Genomic DNA, 23,157 nt, shown 5'->3' with positions numbered 1-23,157 from the left:
TCATAAATCTTCAATGAATTTTGCAACATCAATTCATTAGAGACCACTAAGTTCAATTGGGTATAAAATTTGTTCTAGTGATGTTTTTGGAAATCTGAGACACAGTTTTGGAGGTCAAGCTGTGTTGTACAAGAATCTATAAAATATTTTGGGATGCTATGAAAAACAAAGACGCTAAATTCATTCAAGTGTGGACATCACAATATAGCGACTAATTACATAATAATTAATTATGTAATAATTATGTCATAATGAAATTATCACAATTTGAAAGACTAATCTTTCTTCTTTCTTTTGGTACCTCATTTATAAAATATAAAGAAGGATGAAATGAATTACATCAGTTTAAAGTTGTCTGATTGGGAGTGAAAAAATCTTTGTATTGTGCTACCTTAATTGTGGGGTTTTCGTCATTTGTCATAGTACAATGCAGCATGGGTTGAAAACCCCTTCGAATAAAGAACAAAATTTTTTTACCGAGAAATCTCATATTTTACGCTATTCGGAATATATATTCGTATAATTGTTTAGCCTAGCTGGCCTAGTGGTTTAGAGCGTTGAAAAAAGTGTAGGATTTGCAGTTATGATGCCTCAAAAGATTGGTCTGGATCCCGTTTGTTAGAGCAAACGGAGGATTTCAGAAGAAGTATAAGCTGTTGTATTGCATGCAGCCCAGTTAGACCCTAGATTACCCGATTGAGATCGCGGTGGTAAATTCAAATATTAAGACTCTCACAACAGAGCGTTCTTGGTGATTGTAAATTAAAAAAAAAGCTTCGGATACAAATACAATTATGAAGTGTCATTTTTTTTAGACGTACGTATATACGTATATGTGATAACAATTTTGCATATGTAATCATGGTAATTATGTATATATTTAACTTATTTCGCAAAACAAGATAAATATCTAGTTCCATATCTTATACATGCAGATAAATGACTGTTATTTAATCATCACTATATATATTATAATCACGGGACCTATTTGATAAGTATATAAATATTAGAAAAACTATCAGATTATATGGATAAAAACCATGCAGGGAAAGGAATTTAAACGTGTCAACACAATGACGAAAATTAAATGCTCCACTAGCAAAAAGGTGAGAAAAAGATAATTTAATATAGGATCGAGCTTCGGTAGCGAGTCGTCAGTTCGATTTCGGCAACTTTTGTCAAGATTATATTGCGGTACACATTTTCTTTTTGTAAGCAGATATCCATCCATGCAAATTCAAATTTCCCAGTTCTAGACAAGTTTAGGAAGAATTAATAAGAAATAAGCACTAGGGTTCGTGAAAGTCGCAATGAATATTACGAGTCTTGGAAAATAATAGGGGACTGGACTGCGATTTGATAAATTGAACACAATGAATAGTCAATTGTGTCAATGCAGTTTTATGAAGTCGTGATGACGATATAAATTCAGAGAGAAGACATCAGCTTTATTGTAAGAATCCTTGTTTCAACGGCAACTCTCTATAGATGATCAAACTGAGCTCCTCCGTATGTTTCTGACACACTTGTAAGGAGTGTAGCCTGGAGGTTTGTCAAAAGTGGCTGGAGGTTTGTCGAAAATGTCTGGCGGTTTGTCGAAAGTGCCTGGAGGTTTGTCGAAAGTGCCTGGAGGTTTGTCGAAAGTGTCTGGAGTTTTGTTGAAAGTGCCTGGAGGTTTGTCGAAAGTGCCTGGAGGTTTGTCGAAAGTGCCTGGAGGTTTGTCGAATGTGCCTGGAGGTTTGTCGAAAGTGCCAAGAGGTTTGTCGAAAGTGCCTGGAGTTTTGTTGAAACTGTCTGGAGGTTTGTCGAGAGTGTCTGGAGGTTTGTCGACAGTGCTGGAGGTTTGGTGAAAGTGCCTTGAGTTTTGTTGAAAGTGCCTGGAGTTTTGTTGAAAGTGCTGGAGGTTTGTCGAAAGTGCTGGAGGTTTGTCGAAAGTGCCTAGAGGTTTGTCGAAAGTGTCTGGAGTTTTGTTGAAAGTGCCTGGAGGTTTGTCGAATGTGCCTGGAGGTTTGTCGAAAGTGCCTATAGGTTTGTCGAAATGCCTGGAGTTTTGTTGAAAGTGTCTGGTGGTTTGTCGTGAGTGTACATGTCTGGAGGTTTGTCGAAAGTGCCTTGAGTTTTGTTGAAAGTGCCTGGAGTTTTTTTGAAAGTGTCTGGAGGTTTGTCGAAAGTGTCTGGAGGTTTGTAGAAAGTGTCTGGATGTTTGGCGGAAGTGTCTGGAGGTTTGTCGAAAGTGTCTGGAGGTTTGTGGAAAGTGCTGGAGGTTTGTCGAAAGTGCCTGGAGTTTTGTTGAAAGTGCTGGAGGTTTCTCGAAAGTGCTGGAGGTTTGGCGAAAGTGCCTGGAGTTTTGTTGAAAGTGTCTGAAGGCTTGTCGATTGACACGTGTGACAATGGACAGCCATATATGAAAGACAAATTCTGATATTAGATCAAATCAAAGATATGACATGGATATACACGTAGGTGCATATATATGTTGCTGGTTATTTTTAAACAACAGTAGAAACATGTTAATCATATTTTTTCCCATTCGGATATCAATAAAAAGAAACATACAATTTTGATTCTTGAAAAAAAGGAAAAAAGATATTTTTAGATATGAAAAGAAATATACTTGTCGTAGATTTTTGAAAAATACAACATGCCTATCTGCAGCATATATAAAAAGAATGGATTTAAAACTTTTCATTTTTTTAATCAAAAAAAAAAAAGCGAAAACATCATGAACATGGTAAAGTAGTTTGCCGATGATTAATTTGTTCAACAAATCAAGAACAAAAACAATAAACTATTTCTCCATTTTCATTATTTTGCACCGTCTGTTAATGGTTCAATTACTGTCAAAAGTATGAATGATTTCGTAAAAAATATAATTGCGAATGTTATATATATAACTTAGTTTTGACCTTTAAAACAGAAAGATCATATAAGTAAAATTATTCCAGACGCTATTTTTAGTATTTTAAGTATTTTCTTTCTATCTATATACATAGATTACATTTCGGTTTTTCCTGTTGATTTATTTTTAGATTTTACTACACTATGTTAAACCTCCTCATGATAATAATAGATCTATATATGTCTATCAAATACAAATTCGCTATATGAAAACATCGCTAAAATTATTTAAGAATGAATTCTTCTTTCAATGTGTATATTTATTGGGGTGGTCTAAAAATGTAAAAGCTTTGACCGAAGTAAATATATATTGGTCTAAGATGTACGAACCTAGGTCAAACGATTTTCCACCATATTGTTTGTTTATATGGCCGTGAATGTACTGATTTTGTGTCATGGATCATGGATACCCCTACCTTGTTTTTCTTTATAAAGAAGAAATGAAACAGACTTATATTTTCCTTGTTTGCGATAAGTAGTATCACTGCAACTATAATATAAGGGGGTGGCCATATTCGGGGGAAAAGAGCATCGATCTTGAAATTTCTGGTCTGGAAAAAAATGAAAAATAAAATTTGCTCAAGAAAAAGATGAAAATGCTATTTTTACCAAGAAAATGCAGGACAATGCAGAGAATAGTTGTATGTATACAAGAATTTAAATAATAAGCCATCGATACCCCCTCGAAAATCCAGTGATCTTAGTGATAAGAATTATTTAATTAAATAAAAAAGCCTGAAAGCTTCCCAGAGAAATATCCTGCTGCGTTAAACTTAAATCGATTTTAAAAAACTGCCAGCCCTTCTTAGTCTTCTTCCTCATGCAGACTTTAAAAATCGCCAGTCTTAATTCATGAGGGTTTTACGGGTTGGGGCTTAACATAATAGAGAATAATTAGGCAAAAAATAATAGAATAAAGAATAAAGAATAGCGAGTAACTAAAACATACAGAATCAAAGCTGAATAATACTTAACTAAGATTTGGATAAATTTTGGAGTAGGGAAGACAAACTAGAACTATATCAAAACTTGATTTCTTCTCTACAGTATTTACTGGCATACAATTTGACAGTACAAAGACATATTTGATGCTCAGTTTTTTATCAAAAATTTTAAGTCCGCTAACGGAAAATTCTGAAGTATCATCTAGGTCGATGCGAAGGTGGCCATTTTCCTCTATCCAATTTTACATTTACACATCATAGTTCTTTTTATAATCTTTTTCTTGATAATTATTTATATATATATAAATTCTAAAATACTATTGATCTATATTTATCGTGTCGTTTAAATTTAGAAAGGACAAACATTGTAATTATCATATCATAAATGTACTCTAAATCTGGTTGAAGATGAACAACATTTTATAACTAGTTGTCCAGCATACAAAAATGATAGGGAGATATTTTTTAAGGAGATAAACCGTATTTGTCCTAATTTTATACATCTTTCAAATGAGGCAAAATTTGTTTGGTTATTTACTAATGAAAATTTGTCTGTACTTAAATATTTAGGGAGCTATATTATTACATGTCTAGATGTTAGACGAAATGTTAATTAATGTATGTAATAACAATGATAATTGTAATGATTTTATGGTTCTGATCCTGCCTGGAATTAAATGTATATGATTTTATAGAATGAAGATAATAACATCTGTCTGAACTTTTTTAATGTTTCATTTTAGTTAATAAAAAAAAATGTTTTTCTGTTACAAATAATGATGTATTGTTTTATGTGTACATGGTATGCTGCCCATCAAAGGTCCTTGATTGGAATAATAAATATTCTTATTCTTATTCTTATTCTTATTCTTATTCTTATTCTTATTCTTATTCTTATTAGAATGCTAGTATAGTTTGATTGGTGATTGCTTTACGCGGCATTAGCACTAAAACTTAAGGCTATATTGCAGCAAGTATAGACTTGCTACAATTCCCTTTCTTTCCTTTCTTTCTTACTTATTTATATGTTTATTGATAAGTGCCAGCCTACTGATTGCCCTTGGAGATGTCAGTATAATGGTAATCTCCTAGTTATAGCAGTAAAATTGTTAAAGGGGCAAAATTGAAAGAAAAAAACATAATTAGGAAGGGACATGTAGCAAGTCTACAGCAAGTATTGCAAACAATAAACACACAAAATATTAGCACACAAACAAACATAGTAATATAATAAATATGTTTGCTTATAGAACTTATCAGAAAAACATCTGTTTCCTATGCTTATGATTTTTTTTAATGTCTTTATAACTTATAATTATTATTTTTCCATTTTAAAACCACCAATAAGTCACACGTGTTCATGCACTAGACATATTTTCCGTTTCTGTCCGACACACTCTTCTTTTACGGAGGAACAAGAAAAACACCCGTCTTCAATATGTCCAAAACTAGTAGTCATGATTATCATTGAACCTTAGGGTCACTATAAAAATAAAGAACAAATTCATTGCAATGTAAAAATTTGTATTGCATATGATACCACTATATTTCAATATTCGTTTAAATCTTAGCACAATAAGATGTTTTAAAAAATTGGTAATATTTTTATATTATCATAAATAAATATGCATAAAAATATTGTAATTGGCCTAAGCAATTTAGACCTACAATACGACTTATAAATGCTGACAAATGGATAAATAGACAGGTGGACAGATGAACAAGCGGAGAAGATAATAATAAGAGATTCAATTCAATTTTCTTCTTATGTACATTTCAGAACATAGCTGAGGAATTCTTAGAATCATAAATTCATTTAAAATTCCTGTGTGATAAAAACTTAAAATGGAAACATTGATTATCCAAAAACATTAATTTAGTTTACCAATTTCATTCATTGAAAAATATCATTGTCACAGACTTCATTTGTTTCTTCTTCACCTAATAGTATATGTTAATGAAATTTCACTGAACAATACTTGAACTTTCAAGCATTTACATCCCTCTACTTTTGAAAATAATTTGTCATTTGTATTTAAAAGTATTAAAAATAATAAAATTGAGGATGGAAATGGGGAATGTGTAAAAGTGACAACAACCCGACCAAAGAGCAGAAAACAGACGACAGCCACCAATTCAATGGGTCTTCAACACCGCGAGAAAATCTTGGCCGGCCGCACCCGGAGGCGTGCTTGAGCTGGCCCCTTAACAAAAATGTGAACTAGGTCGGTGATAATGGATGTCAGACTAAACCGAAATAAATATAAATGAACTAAAATATTAAAATTCATCCAAGAATAACAAAGGTCAGAGGCTCCTGCTTTGGGAAAGGTGCAAAAGTGCGACGGTTTTAAACATGTTTTGTGAGATCTCAACCCTCCCCCTATACCGTTAGCAATGTAGAAACTAGACGTGTCAAAGCGACACGAATGGCCCCGTCCCAAAAAGTTGAAAAATCTGCAATTTCAATATCAACACACGAGGGGGAGGACAGGGGGGTACCCTTCTCCCTTCTCCCACCCTCTTCTCCTTTCTCCTACCCCCATTCTCCTTTCTCCCAATAGAATAAAACATCTCCTTTTTGAGATATTTTTTCTTGAAATATTAAAAAAAAATTTAAAAGGAGAGATATTTTATTTTTTCTCCTTTCTCCAACTTTTTCTCCTTTCTCCCAGCCTTCCTCTCCTTTCTCCTACCCCCTTTCTCCTTTCTCCCACCCCCTTTCTCCTTTCTCCTACCCCCTTTCTCCCTGTCTCCCTTACCCCTGTCCTCCCCCTCACACATGTGGACACAAACATGATGGTAGTCTCACATATCAAAAATCAGCTCAAAAATCGGGAGGCGTATAGAAAAACAAAGGGTATAACTGTGCAAAGTCCAAAGCCCGTAATTTCAGCAAGAATTAGCGGAGCGAAAACGAAACTTAAACTTAACCTGTAACTCATCATGGTTAACTCGCATACCAAAAATCAGCCCATGCAATATCTGAAGGCGTTTAAAAAAAACCTCCGTATAATGGTTTCTTGCGGAATTTCTGAATTTCGGACAAGGGTAAAACTATATGGCACCGACAACTTCGTTGCGGGGCCATACAAATACTATGCACACAGCAATACTGATCTCAGTCATAAAGAGTACGATGTCAGAATAGGTAACAAGAGTAGGACAATTATCTTTTATACTTTTTTACATTATTGGCAATTTAAGATCTCAGTGTCCTCATGCTCCTAAAATAGTAAGTGTGACCTTTGAAATACAGCAGGATAAACTTTTGTGTGTGTGTGTGTGGGGGGGGGGGGGGGGGGGGGGAGAGGTCATATTCAACTTTTGAAAAAAGCATAAAGGCTATGGGAAATGTTTTCGGATCTTATAACAATTTTACTATCAATGTTCACTGCCTACAGCTTGAGTTTCTTGCATCCAATGTATAACATATTTATGTTGACGTTTAACGCGAAATATTTTTTCGTGAACTTACTAGATTTAAAACACATGGTCATAGTATTTTTAAAAAGAGTAGATGAATAGCCAGAATCTCGTTGGTTTGTTCAAAAGTTTCTTAAAGTTGGAAGAAAATTTGGGAAATCGAGTAATCTTAATAATACAGTATTTAATTACAAATTAAAATAATTCAAGAAATATTGTGTGGAATAAAACAGGCCGCATAAGGTAACGGTTTTGCTCATTGTTGAAGGTTGTACGGGTACCTTTAGATGCTAATACCAACGTTGTTTTTACAGTTGAGTTGTCTCATAGGCAATCATTCCGCAACTCCTTAATATTAAATAATTCAAGAAATCTTATGTGGAATCAAATCGGCCGCAGGGGAAAACAGTAAACGAGGTCTGGCAAGACGATACAAACTGCCGGCATTTTTGATATCGGCAAGTAGGTGTTCTTCTGGTAACAGAAGTAACAAAAGTTCCTCTAAGGAAAATTAGAGTGAACGAGGAGCACGACCCCACACTGACGCTAGGCCATAACTCGAATAACGCTTCCTCGGTACTCGGAGAATAAAATTCAAAACTGGTAACAGTGATGAACCGGCCGCTCTGGCTCGAGAATCAACCAATCAAAATGTTGGATTTCATGTTTCGAGCATGATTTTTGTGCTCCGAGCACTGAGCAAAGTTTTATGACTTCAACTCGCTGAGAATTTGTACTCGACATCGGAACTCTCGAAGATGACGGTCCAGGAATGGCTACTGTCACAGGGTCCAACTCCGCACGGTCACTTGTATCGGATGGAGATAAAAAAGGGGGAGGTTTGAATTCTTACAATGCTAGTTTTAACACTGTTCTATATTTTCCCCTTTTTTTAATTTGGTGTTTCTTGTAATTCTTGATTAGTTTAATTGTCAAAACTGGCAAGGTTTTCGGATAACTAATATTGGGGATTTTAAAATATCAATTTATTTTAAGAAATACATATTTGTTTCCTAGTGGTTGAATTTAAGCATTTTGACTATTCAAATTTATACGCAATGGATAAACGCATGTTTATACCCGTAGTAAAACAAGAAATGATAGTTAATAAGTCCCAATTTCACCCCGAGGATTTTTCAGACATAACAACAGAACAAAATGACAAAGAAAACATATACAATCAAAACTGGTTTCTATTTAAAAAAATGATTTTTTTTGTTTTGTTTTAAAAATCAATTTGTGCAAGACTTGCATTATCTAAAAATTTTAAAATACTTTTATTGGCTTTTAAAATCATTATAAACTAAACATGCTAAATTTTCTATTGTACCGAAAGCAAAAGAGATCCTTTTAAAAAATTGTCCTATGCACTGTACACCGAAAACAACACAAAATAAGAGATCCTTTTAAAAAATTGTCCTATGCACTGTACCGAAAACAACACAAAATAAGAGATCCTTTTAAAATATTGCCTAAATATGTACACATGTACTACGACTTAACATGAAGTGCTTGGTACATGTTCTAAGATGCACGTCATAGATATCAAAACAGTTATTTCTTTTACAAAACAATCAATATATACCTAAATTTTCAAATTTCTTGATTTTGCCCACTTTATAGAATTTGCCAAAAAAAGGGAAGTGTAATTCTGCATGTTCTGACGCTTTTGAAACAAAACTGAAGCTATAGATTGAAAATTCTGATCGTTATTGTTTATTTGGCCGATATTTCCCAAAGGCAAAGCTAGGGCATCTTTTTATGGTTTATTTTTAGATTGAGAATTTCCCAGGTAAAACCTATTTATAAATACTAACATGATATAAATATCAATCTTCTTGTATTATTTGTTCACTATAACTATCTCAAGCAGAATGGTAAGATATTAATTATTGCTGATTTGATGACTTTTTCCTTAATTCTAATGCAGATCTATATTTAGTAAAGTTATTAATACAAAATGAAGATTTTAAATACATAAATGCATATATGGTCATACATCCATATTTAACACTGAATTTTATATTATATTCTCAACTCGTGTTTATATAATTATATTTTGTATTGTAATACTTTGCATGTTCTGATGTGCATGTCTGCAATCAACGTAACAATTTTGCATAAAATTCAGCATCACATGCGTTTTGTCCTATTTTTGTCTCTGATTGTCTCTCTAATAACTCTGATGCATCAATCTATTGGTCATGGTTTAGTTGAAGATATAATTTCATTTTAATAATGACTTTAAAGTATTTCTTTGTATCTATTTTAGGTTACCATGGCATCTTCTAACATACTCTCCGAAAATCTCTTGCGTTACAGCACGTATTCCAATTTCCCTGGATCATGTCCTGTATACGCTTCTCGTTTGTCGTCTGCAGGATTCAGTTATGGAGGAAAAGGCGACATTGTTACGTGTTCAGCTTGTGGACTAAAAGAAGGCAATTGGAACGGAATAGAAGCTCCACTTTTGGTTCATGCACGAAAATCTCCTTCTTGTCCACTCATACAAAGTTTGCGTAAGACGGATAGCTATGACGATATGAAATCTGGTTCAAAATGTAGCGAAGATGTGGAACAGTTCGAGGCACCAACGTCAGACAAAGGTGAAAAATCAGCCAACCCTGGAAACTTTTTACTAAAATTGGAACCAAAACCTTCAACCAAAGACCTGTCAACTAAAAATGAGGAGACAAATCACCAACACAACACCGAAAGCATATCAGCTTTCAGTTCAGGTTATGGGTCTTACGATCGTATTGATGGTTTAGACAGCAACAGTTCCACAGAGAGTGGTAATTTCGTACATATGTCACCCTCTCCAAACAGCCTGCCTTCTTCATCATCCATGATACCGTACACTAACCCGAGATATCCAAACAACACCATAATGTCCGAGAGATTGAAGACCTTCAACAACTGGCCATCTCATTATCCACAGTCTTCTGAAAACTTAGCAAAAGCGGGATTTTTCTATACAGGTACATGCTTTTCCATGTCTATATCAAAGATTATTTCATTGCATTCGTGTATCAATTTTAAAATGTTTCATTACTGGTAATTTTCGAACTAAATCTTGTTTATAAAGTGTTTTTAGTTTTGCATGTTTGGAGTTGAGAAAATTAAAATTATCTACGATTTTCTGGGTTTATTGCATGGAATAATGTTTGCGTTATTTTTTTGTTTCTTTTCACTAAATTCGTGACTAAACATACTAGTCTACTTATTCAATAGTTCATTTTGCCAATAAAAATCCTTAATTGTTTGTGATTCATATCCTTATGAAAAGTTCTGATTAAAAACTTCAAGTATGTAGGTTGTTCACGGAAATATTGATTATAATAGTTGATTTGCACTAAATCCGGAACCGAAACCTGGGTGTTACATAGGTTTCTATATTTAAAAATTCCTGGCCTACATATTTGATTTAAGGGTATTTTATGAAAATATGATTAACTTATCTTATTTCAATGGGCATTGAAGAACTGTCCGTGTTTATATGTAATTGGAATTTGAAGCTATTAAAAGGCAACAACCAGTTGAAAAAAGAGGGTTGATTTTTTAGTAAATACATTTAGTAAATACATTGATTGGTTTTAAATTTTGTTAATAGAAGAGAAAAAATAGGAAGACAATTCATTCATTAAAAAAAATATATGTTTTGATTTGTTTAGAAGAAATACATTTTTTGTTTCAAGTCCCCTTCTCTCAAAGTAAAAAAATATAAACAGACGGATGGTGCCCGCTATGATTTATATTTATGTTGACAATAAGAACAAAATTTATTAATTTGAGGAATAATGATTCAATTTTAGTTCAAATTGATGAAATGTGTTTGCGCTTGCTCAATAAATAGTAATCATTGTTTTTAATTTTTTGGTTCAAAGTTGCACTGATTTCATCAATATTTTCGATATTATATTAGGATAACAAATTCAAATGTCACTTGTTCCTGTCTTTTCTGATGTATCTACAAGAAAATACACAAATATTTGTGAACTATCTTTTACTATAGTTCTGGTGTATCTATAAGAACATACATACATACTTATAAACTATCTTTTATCATTGTCAATGATTATAGTTATCTAATTATGCAATAATTATTTTAGGTATCAACGATCTAGTCCGATGCTATCACTGTGGCGGTGGTTTGACAAGCTGGGAGGCAGAAGATAACGCATGGGTCGAACACGCCCATTGGTTTCCACAATGTACATACTTACGTCAAAATAAAGGTGACGAATTTATCCAACTCGTCCAAAGTATGGTTGGTGAACTGACGGAAGAATCAAATCATCAGGTATAAACTTTATTTACATGTGAAGTAAGGTTTTGTCTACCCGTTTTTTTTTTATTATATTAGAAACGTGGTCATATCAAAAAGATAGGTTGATCGTTCTTAGCTTAGCATGCAGTGGCAAATATTTCATCCACTTTCAGAATAAAAACAATTTAACCAAAACAAAAATCAAAATATAGAAATTGTTTGCAAATTGGTGTACATGAAGGACAGGAATAAAGGAAAAAGATCGTATGTTGGATAAAGCCATAGATTTTGGATAAACTATAGTTGAATAAATACTGATGAAACCATTGTTGAATTTTATATTTAAAAATCTCGTGCATTACAACGAAACAACATGCCAAAACATAAACAAACAGAAGAATAACAATGTATAAACGAATAATACTTCAATTCAAACTTTATACTTATAGATTTATATTTATTTTTTTTAGCAGGAAAATACCGGTGATGCACTCGGCGTCGGCGCTACCTGTAGCAATTATAATACACACGAAACAGAAACTGACATTGAAGGACTTATATCTGTAAGAAGTGTGAAAGAAATGGGTTACACTATGGAAATTATAAGACCAGCTTACAAAGAGGCCGTACATCAACACAGTAAGTGAAAAACCTTAACTACTTAAACTATACGAAAGGTTTCACTAAAGAAAAGGAATATTTACCCTTCCGGAGCATATGATTGAACTTTTGATTTTGGTCGAAATAGGATATTTACAACTTTTTGGGGTGTTCTTGATTTAATTTACGCAACTCTCGTTTTTGATGTATCTGTTATATTTTCTTTGGTTCACATATTTACACTGTTCGATTGGTATACTCTTTTTTTTTTTTAACTGTATTAATAAAATGGCCCGCAAAAGTTTACATTATTATCAAAGTTTAACCCCAAATCGAATTGGACTAACAGTTTATTATATTTATTTTTAGAAACAACCGCCATTTCTGCAGTACAACTTATGGAAAAGGTACTTGAAATAGAAGAACGTTCATCAAATACTACCCAGGCACAACCAATTGAAGGTGCAAGTGCAAGCATTTCAACTACAGAGATACCAAACCAAAGTATTCAAAATCCTGAAACAGCATCAGAGGTTCCAAAACCAGTACTAACCTCAGCAGAAAACCAAATCCCATGTGTTCAGTACGAAACAACAACAGGCGAATGCAAAGGTAAGCATGGTTTAGCTCACTCAGTACAGTTTTATTCATAATCACATTTTAATCCCTTTTAATCGAAAAAAATAATAAACTGCCCAGTAATCAGTAAATAAACTAATTCATATTAGGCGCTAAGCAAGAAGGTAATCAATCAATCTGGGTAATAAGGTCGATTCTAAGTTAAAACAAGATAGAAATGGAACTTTTAAGTTGTATGGTTATAACTTTTGGCCTATTATTGACTAACTCCCCATTTTGCCTCAATGCAATGTAGTTGATGTATACTTGAACTTATTTGATTTTCTTTTAAAGGTTCTACAAGTGGGGATGTTAACAACAAAGATTTACTTCTGTGTAAAGTCTGTTTGGAAGAAGATGTCAGCATAGTTTTCCTTCCATGTGGTCATCTGGCGACGTGTGGTCAATGTGCTCCGGCCATGAAGCGATGTCCAATATGTAGGACACATGTACGTGGATCTGTGAAAACTTATCTATCCTGATAATGTATCAACACATAGAGGCACCCCAAAGCCTCTCTAAATAATTAAATCTCGCTTGGGCTACTCCAGACAGAAAAGAGGCGTCGCAGTGACTCAAGACAATATACAGACGCTTCGGTTACTCCACACAAAACAGATGTGACGTCATTGATTGAAGTGTAAATGACAGCGGTCTTGTTGAACACTAGAGGAGGATTTGACATGAGGTGGAATCGAATAGAATAAAGATTTGACATGAGGTGGAATCGAATAGAATGTAGATTTGGCTTGAGGTGGAATAGAAACGAAGGAGTTAGATTGGCATACTTCGGCATTGATTTTGTTTGGCTTCTGGTCACTGTTATACTGGTCATATATAGTCATCCAAAGTAGATATAATAAGTAGATACGTTTCCATAAAAAGAAACAAAATTAAGATTCAAAACAGTTTCCATTATGTAAAGCAAAGAACTTATGAAACTTTAAAAAATGATATTTTGAAAATTTATTTCAAAAAAATTTAAACAGTATTGCACTATGTGTAGCAAAAAAGTGTATCTACTGTGTAGAATTAATATTATTTGTTGAATACATAAAAACAAATCTAAAACGTTATTAAGTCAAGTAATTACAATGTATCTACAATGTAGAAAAAAAATGTATCTACAATGTAGAAAGTATATTATTTGTTGATTACAGAAATTTAAATACAAATTTTAAAAGTATTTTAGCCATCTTATTTTTATTTTGTTTGTAACATCATAAGCCGATTTCACATTTGTATGGTAACTGTATTTTTAAAATTAATCAGCAGAATTAAGAGTTGCAGTATTTTCAATACATATGTAAATTCGGTCAAGTGGACAACACACGAAACAACGAAAAATATAAAACAATAAAATTGACAATGGAAACTGTAGAGACAACAACCCATCCAAAGAGAAAAACAGTCAAAAGCCGCCAATGGGTCGTTTATAATACACCGAGAAAATTCCGCACTCAGGAGTCCGGCTCCAGCTAGACCTTATCAAAAATGTGAACTAGTAAAACGAAAATTAACGTCACACTAAACTTCAAAACATATAAATGAACCAAAATTTAAAAAAAACATGCAAGACTTACACATTTCCTACTAACCTCTCACTTGGGACAGGCGCAAAAATGCAACGAATGTTAAACATGTTTTGTGAGATCTCAACCCTACCCTATGCCTCTAATCTAACTAATGCAGAGTAAACAAACACACAGAATACGCACAGTAAACCTCAGTTAAAAGAGTCCGATGTCAGAATAGGTTACAAAATCTTAACGTTTAAATGTCTTTATTCATAGTGATACTCTTCTACAGGTTCTTTTTTACTAGATGCATGTAAATCATATCCATAATTCTCACATGAATTCCCATTAATAAATACATCTCTGGCGTATTTATATGACGAAGTTTATTTCTTTATTTCGATTAACCTTGTTAGTCTGACAAAGAAAGGGCCATGGTACACAGATAAATTATTTTAGATAGGAACAGTGTGTCCAAAACTAGCAAATTTGTGATTTCAAAACTTAATTGGCCTTTGATATCTATTACATCGATCACGTTCATGTCTAACCTTACAAAGCAGTAGTAATCGTAACCATATAAAATTGTAAATATGTACATGAATAAATCGATCTAATCGATCAAAGGTTATTAAATACACCAGTGAGATAATATATTGAACTGTAGAAAATTTACTGGTCTATCTAAAAATAGCTGTTTAGAAATTCCATAGTTGTTTTGCTATTTTTAGATTAATCATGAAAAAATACCACCAGCTATTTATATAAACATGTGCGCAAGCAGAGAGTAAACAAGTCAATAAAATTATTATTAGAACAAACGTTGGTATCTAAATAAAAGCGAAATTTTACATTTGCGTCGAGAGCCGATATCCAGGGAGCTACTATTTGATTTTAATGGGGGGAAAAGCGTGTGTGTGTGTGGGGGGGGGGGGGGGTCTAGAATGTAAATGTTTGCCCTCCATTTTTGTAATCTCCGTCTTTGCTTTATATTTTACATTCTAATCTGTCCTGCCTTTATATTTTCTACTCTTTTCGGCCATGCCTTTTTTTATTAGTTTATCCTGATTTTTTAACATAAATTGTCATCCAGCCTTTATTCTGTGCTTTTTCTTCTTAGTGGGTATTATTTAATTAAGCTGAGGTATTAAGTTAATGTTTCCCCTTTTTGTGTTGATAACGTCCGTAAGGAATATCTTTGTTCAAAATTTTGACAATGCAAATTCAACAGACTCCGTGAAAAGAAATGAAGGATTTTGGTGTTTAAAAGAGAAAAACCAACACAGATCTCAACAAAAGAACTTAAAACCTTCACCCAAAGTTTAATCCTAATTCTGGTTATTTCATCAATTTCATTTGGACCCATTTAAATGTAACGTACACACTCTCTACTACAAAATATATAAATTTAAGAGCATATGCAACTAGAAGACTAAAGCATTTGGCAATTGATCAAATAACAAACGAGACTGCATGTTAGTTTATTTCAAGTTGCTTCCAACGATTTTGGTCTGAAAGTAATTCAATGTAAATAGCACACATACATCCATTGTTATCGTTACAATTGATCAAGTTAATTAATACCTCGGGTGAGCGTCCTTCAGAACAATATAAAATGTGGAAATTTTTGGAAGGAGTTAAACCGCCGGACAAAATAATTAAAATAAGTGAAAATCAAAAGGAAGATCGAAATAAAGTATATGAAATTGACAAAAGGAAACGCAAATATACCAAAAATCATGGGAAAAAGATCTTGAATGGTTGAATTATATTTATATAAGTGTTTGTCAAATAAATGTAATTTTTGCAGGACCAATAGATTTGGAGCCGGACCAGTAGAGTTTTTAGTCTACTGGTCCGGCTGGCTAGTACACAAAAAAGCTTAAATTCGACCCCTGAAACTAACAATCGTTAAAGATCTCATTGAACGTCATGGCTACAATGATAGGGTGACATTCAATGTCTATTATTAAACTACATTAATTTAAAACATTAGTATTTTTTTTAAATTTTTTTATAGCTTGCTGTTCGGTGTGAGCCAATGCTCCGTGATGAAAACCGTACCTTGAACTATTATGGTTTACTTTTATAAATTGTGACTATATGTTATTGTAGTCCGCAATATCTACCAAGATACCCAGACGATAAAACACAACATCAGTCATGATTTTTTTCATTAGTTGGTATTGACTTTAATGGTTTAAATTTGCCTGTAATGGTGTACTTTTTTAGATTGTGACATGGATGGAAAGTTGTCTCACACTACATCTTCCTATAGCTACTCATAAAAACTGATGGTCAGTTAATTTTGTAGTTTTCGACTATATATGCATATTTTAGATTTTTATCCTTCAGGTATTTGATCATATATTATTGAAAAGCATTCATGATAAAATATCCAATTCCCTATACATATGTATAACGACATCTTGGTGTAAATATACACGACTGTATATTTTAGCATGTTGGGGGGACCCGGGTGAATGTTTATCCTTTATAGATTATTTTAATTATTAATACAATGTATTACTTTTCTATTTTTTTGGATATCATAGAGATAATAATTGTTGAACGTACCACCTCAACTATATCCGCGAATTTAGAAAACTTTGAAATTTATTTCGAACCTTCTTTAGCTTTATACTCACGTTACGTCCCTTTTGTTATTCAGCTTTCAAAGCAAATCTGAAAATTATAATTCGTACAGAACGATATAGCCTTAACCTCGTTTTATTGTAAACATAGAACTTACTAAGCAAACATTTACAGGTAAAATCAATTGAGATTGTTAAAACTGTGAAATGTTCTAATAATAGCATCGGTTATTGCTGTGAAAAAATCTAAATATAGCATATAAAATACCGCTTGAGTTTTTTTTTCTCAATTTAAATTTAGATATTTGGGATTTTATAGTTTATTTTCCTTAAATCTAAATACATATGGGGACGTAATCTATGAACTGAAATTCGGTGAAATAGTGTGATAGGTCAACTTTCTCATTGAAATGACCGACATTTTAACAGAACTTACATCATAGAGCTGTAAATAGAAAAAAATAAAAACCGGACATTTTAATGCTTGACATAATGCTAGGTTTCAGCTAACCGGCTATCATATGAAAATGACATTCACTGCATACATAGCAATTGCTAGGGGAAAATAACAATTTCAGATAACAAAAAATAACCAACATTATAAATAAATTCACATAGAAATATGGATGTTAAAATTATAATCATTCAGTAATTTAATATTTGTCTCTTAAACATAATGCTCCTTAATCATGTTAATCTCACACCCACTTCAAGAATAAAGGACAGTTATACCTGAAAGATATGTGATTATATGATTACCATTTAATATACATTATATAAATATAGGAAGATGTGGTATTAATGCCAATGAGGCAACTCTCCATCCAAGTCATAATTTATAGAATTAAACCATGATAGGTCTATGTAACCATTAAAGCCAATAACAACTAATGAAAAAAATCATGACTGATGTTGTGTCTTTATCGTCTGGGTATCTTGGTAGATATTGAGGACTACAATAACATATTCTTGCAGCGTACGTTGGATCAGCATTCTGTTTCCCTTTCATATTGCTCCGACCTAGTGGTATAGGTTGGTACGGAGTGTCTGGTCGTTCTTGTAATGCCAAAACATCATGTATCCAAGACTAATATATCAACCAGTACACATCTAACATCAAATGGATTTAGTGTAAAGCCGTCATTAACAGTCAGAGAAAAACATGACCTTGTGCAATGTCAAGATATTAGTATCGACTAATTGTAGTAGCCTGAAATAACATTATGTGTAATAATTACTATAGTTTTAATTTATTGATAACAAAATCAATATTTACGCAAATAAAAACAATCGCCAGATTTAATTACAGTTTTGAAAAGGTAATATCAATTAAAGTCATATAAAACCAGTGAGTGGTGAAAAATAATGATTATCCAATTCTTGAACCAATGCATGTATATATCATAAACTTAGTCCTTATCCAATTCTTGAACCAATGCATGTATATATATATATATATATATATCATAAACTTAGTCCTCTGTGCACGATTTTATCATGTTTTACGCAAATATATCGTATAATCGTCAATTTTTTTCTCTCGGTCTTTTATGATTTTAAAACAAATATGGCTGCTCATTAAATGCCGTGTTTTGAAGTTTTATAGTAAATAAATAACAAAAAGCATGGGTATTGAGCACGTGTTTAACATGTACAATCAGATAATTGTTTATTTTAATGACAGATTCATGCGTATTGCGATCACCGGATTTGTATGAGGAGGGCAACGCTCAGGTCACTATGCATACGGAAAATATGTCGGGGGATTGCTTCCTGGAAGCAAGCAATTAAAAATAAGTAAACTTCTTCTAAATGTGGACAAATTAAAGAACTTTCCTAAGAAAAAAAGTATATGTACATAAGTTGTATAATGAAAACTATCCATTTAGTTATAAAAAACATATGCATATCTTTTTTTAATTTGAGGTTTATGACTTTAAAAGGACATCTTTTTACTTTCAGATTGAAACATTGCAATGTAATTTAAAGGCAAACACCATTGAAAAAGGACGTATTAGATCAGTTTGAAATGAACAACAGGTTATCCTGTCCTTGCAATAGCAGGACGTGGAGTGGACATCAAATAATTTTTATTTGGAAGCAGTCTATTTCTGGGACGTATATTGTGTGTGTGAGAACGTTTCCTCTTATTGTTAAATAATTGTCAAAAAGCAACGACGGACAAGCCAATCATTAATAAGTTTAGAAAAAGACAGCTAGCACAAACTAAATGACATTTTTCCTCTAAGTTATACGTGTCTTTAAGCGATAGTAAACTCACAGAAGCGTACATTGCATTGTGGTTCATTGTGAGAATTGGTTAATTCCCTAGAGACATGTTAATATTTTGTGTTTTTTAGGAAATTACTTTGCAAATGTACATTTATTCTGAAGTCCGAAATATTGTGGTCTCGTCCTGCTAAAAATAGCATTTATATTGACCCGGAATCACAAACAAAAAGGTAATTTAACTGAAGCATAATAAATAATAATAATAATAATAATAATAATAATAATAATAATAATAATAATAATAATAATAATAATAATAATAATAATAATAATAATAATAATAATAATAATAATAATTATAATGATTTATTTTATTATAGTGTCACATATTTGATCAGACATATATATATACACAATTTCATAAACAACACAAAATAAAAAGATCAAATATCCAGCATTATGTAGACTTATGAGACACTTATGTACAAACATTTCTAAAATCAAAAAGTTAAAAGACTTCATTAAACAAGTCATTGTAGTCTAAATGTTCAAAAATTCAAATTCTAAAAATTTAAAAAAAGATTTAAAAAGATAAAGATAATAAGTATGCGTGTCGACATTCCATGCCCCAGTCGCAAGGGCGACACCTTTCAATTTCATTATGTGCAGTGAACCACAAAATATGGTTCAAACCTAAAATTAAATCCTGGTATCTATGATGAGTTTATTTGGCATATATAACTAAAAAGGTTCACTTCAAAATAAAATATGTTTACCATGTTTCAAGTTGATGTACATTTTGTAAACCAAAACTTCAATCTTCCTTAAAAACGAAACTTTAACCAAACTGTGGTCAGACGGACGTACGGAAGGAATACCACAAGAACAGACCCTACAGTATAATACCATCTACAATCGAAGCTTGAACACAAACCATGTATTATGCCCTCTGCTATCGTAGGTAAGGCATAACACCAGTATTGAAGATTAAGCACTATTCATTAGAAAATGATTGATTGCTGTGTTTGTTGAACATTGCCTGGTAACTACAACCCTTTTATTCATATGTTTTTGCATGTATCTATCTTTTCTGTCGGTTATTCACACAACACTTTGTGACATATTTTTGCGCATTAAAAGAGAGCATGGTCTAAATTCTGTAGATGTAGGAATATCTATGAAAAACAGTTAATGGTGAAGTTGAAATCACCCTTCGCAAATTTTACGGACGCCATCACGAGTTGGTTGACAATTATGGAAATATAGATTCCTACACTGCAACAAGTGTATTACGATATTTCTCCACTCGAGACAGTTAAATTTTATTATTTAAAGCGCGAGGCTTGCCGCGAGCTTTTTAAATAATTAAAATTTAACTGACGAGAGTGGAGAAATATCGTAATACACGAGTTATAGTGTCGGAATCTGCTTCTCTGATGACTTTTATCTGCGACGTCATCAAGCAAGGTCGCCTTTTGTCATGATGTCACAATAGGAAAATTCAGAAGAAAGCAAAACATTTTGACGTCATAATCAAATTTCGACTAATCATTTGCCGAGAACAGATTTTTCACTAGTGAGGAGAAATATTTTTCTCACACCGGTCAGGAAATGTGAAAATAGTACAAAATTAGAGAATAACCGTTCCACAGATGATATCGGATATGTTTCTTACGTCGTAACTACAATCACCTTCCCTTTTCATGAATGCATCTTCGCTAGCCAAGGGTTACGATCCACTCCCGTTCTCTCCACCCTTGGCAGATTAAGCCAACATTTGTGAAAACAATGTTGCGCCATCTATCGGAAGACTATAGTCATGCCCATTCCGAATACATTATTCTTGACCAGTGGTAGCACTTGAACTCTTCAATTTGGAGGGAAAAACACGGTAGCGTCTAGATTCTACACACTGGGTAAAGCCGGAAACGAAAATATACGTCAACATTCATGCATTTGTGCATGAAACATACACAGGAACTTCTATAAGATGATTAAAAACATTCAAGTTGTCACTAAACACTATAGTCGTATGTTTAGGGATGTAAAGACTTGTTGCACAATAAACACGTGGCAATTGTTTACAAACACCTTCTACATTTACATGTGATCATGTGTGATCATGTTATAGACGCTTTGTGATTGGATGCAGCGAGTTTCGACTGCAACCAATAAAAATCCTTATCCTGTGTCTTTGAAATTTTATCTCAATCCGCCAGGGGTTGAGATAGCGGGAGTAGATCATAACCCTTGGCTAGCGAATATGCATGAATGTGACATACCGAATTAGACTATTTACGTGTGTAAGGGGTTTTCTCCTAAAAACCTGTTCGCCTTTTGTTTGTTTGTCACCTTTTTATTAATGACATTAAACACATGTAACCTGTTAATTTGCCACTGTTCTCTACAAATATTGGCAATACAAATTCGGGTTTATAGATGTTCTGAAGCTTTGAACGACTATTGTGACAGAACAGACACACCCACATGTGTATGTCCTTTCAATCATACGGCTTTATTCGATAAACTTACAGGACAGGTGCTATCTTCATTCATGTAAAAATTAGGGAACTTCTAGTTGGTACAATCGACAACATGATTGGAATATAATAGTTCTGAATAAATTTCAAGCTGTAAAAGAGGGACGAAAGATACCAAAGGGACAGGCAAACTCATAAATCGAAAATAAACTGACATCGCCATGGCTATAAAAATGAAAAAGACAAACAGACAAACAAACGTACACATGACACAACATAGAAAACTAAAGAATAAACAACACGAACCCCACCAAAAGCTAGGGGTGATCTCAGGTGCTCCGGAAGGGTAAGCAGATCCTGCTCCACATGTGGCACCCGTCCTGTTGGTAACGAGATAACTAATCTGGTAAATAGTCTAATTCGGTAGGTCACATTTATGAAAGGGAAGGGGATTGTAGTTACGACATATTAAGGAACATATTCGATATCATTTGTGAAACGGTTATTCCATAACGGTCAATCAACTCGTGATGGCGTCCGTAAAATTTACGAAGAGATTATTTCAACTTCACCATTTGGAACTCTTGATTTAATAGCTTCCTTGTGAACAACAACCCTCTATCAAGAAAGTCATGATAGGAAATGCAAACACGGGAATATCGTATCATTTGGGAGATATATACACCGTATGCAGGTGCTGTTGGAATGTTGCTACTTAGAAATGGAAAGTTCACAATTGGAAAGCTGAAATCATCTCTTTTGTTGTAAAGTTGCATGGAATGTTATATTTATTCTAATTTATCAAATATATATATATTCATAAATCGAAAATAAACTGACAACGGCATGGCTAAAAATGAAAAAGACAAACAAACAATAGTACACATGACACAACATAGAAAACTAAAGAATAAACAACACGAACCCACATTAATTTGTTGGGTTTTGATGTTGTGTTTGTTGTTGTCATCGGATTTTTTCAATTGTTTTAACGTTTGTAGTAGTAAATCGTATTTTTTCTGTTGTATTATTGTGTTGTATTGGGGGATAACTACTCACACAGTTCATTTGGTAGATTTAATTTTGGATCAACGATATTTACACTATATATTTGGTTTGCAGTTTGATCAGAAGAAACAACCACAAAGCTAGAAAATACAATTAGTTATCTAATTACTACTTCAATTAAATATTAATTAGTATTATAATTTTCACTGTTATTAATATAAATTAGATGAGTCATACAAATCGAATCTTGAATTTCATCCAAATTCTCTTAATTTTAGGAACACGTTTTAGAAATTTATATGTGAAGTCACGTTGGGCGTTGCATTGACTATGACTTAGAGGGCTGTGATTTTGTAATGTATTCGTTTTTTATTCTATAGCTAGTCACCACTTCAGTTTAATCATGTATAACTATTATATAGTCATTTTATATAATTTACTGTTTGCAAAACTATGTATTATTCTTGATAATAATGATGTTTTTGTCCCAGGCCGATAACCCTGGCCTCACAACTTTTTAGAACGTTTGGTCCTCGGCGATCTTCAACTTGGTAGTTGTTATGGCTTTTA

General features: G+C 32.9%; 1 protein-coding gene across 3 annotated transcripts; it reads left to right on the top strand.

Moving 5' to 3' along the window:
- Positions 1 to 990: 990 nt before the first annotated feature.
- LOC139491872 (putative inhibitor of apoptosis) lies at positions 991 to 19,371 on the top strand. Of its 3 annotated transcripts, none has more exons than XR_011656659.1 (7): positions 1,036 to 1,106; positions 9,541 to 10,249; positions 11,381 to 11,571; positions 12,009 to 12,177; positions 12,508 to 12,750; positions 13,051 to 13,619; positions 18,830 to 19,371. XR_011656659.1 is itself a non-coding variant. In XM_071279788.1 (6 exons), the coding sequence occupies exons 1-6, from the start codon at positions 1,041 to 1,043 to the stop codon at positions 13,236 to 13,238; spliced, it is 1,566 nt and encodes a 521-aa protein (XP_071135889.1). In that variant the 5' UTR covers positions 991 to 1,040; the 3' UTR covers positions 13,239 to 13,956. The 3 variants fall into 3 exon arrangements, 1 of the variants encoding a protein (XP_071135889.1); XR_011656660.1 differs by lacking the exon at positions 1,036 to 1,106 and adding an exon at positions 9,070 to 9,145; XM_071279788.1 differs by lacking the exon at positions 18,830 to 19,371 and having other exon boundaries at positions 991 to 1,106; positions 13,051 to 13,956.
- Positions 19,372 to 23,157: the final 3,786 nt, after the last annotated feature.

Source organism: Mytilus edulis, chromosome 10 (genome assembly GCF_963676685.1).
Source record: "Mytilus edulis chromosome 10, xbMytEdul2.2, whole genome shotgun sequence".
Taxonomy (NCBI): Eukaryota; Metazoa; Mollusca; class Bivalvia; order Mytilida; family Mytilidae; genus Mytilus; species Mytilus edulis.
The sequence above is the reverse complement of the archived record's forward strand: the minus strand, read 5'-3'. Positions and strand labels throughout refer to the sequence as shown.

Excerpts from the sequence above, each read along its gene's own strand:
- LOC139491872 (XM_071279788.1), top strand. The coding sequence starts at position 1,041 with ATGCAGGGAAAGGAATTTAAACGTGTCAACACAATGACGAAAATTAAA. Across the intron at positions 11,572-12,008 it reads CGGAAGAATCAAATCATCAG|CAGGAAAATACCGGTGATGC; the intron begins GTATAAACTTTA and ends TATTTTTTTTAG. Across the intron at positions 12,178-12,507 it reads AGAGGCCGTACATCAACACA|AAACAACCGCCATTTCTGCA; the intron begins GTAAGTGAAAAA and ends ATTTATTTTTAG.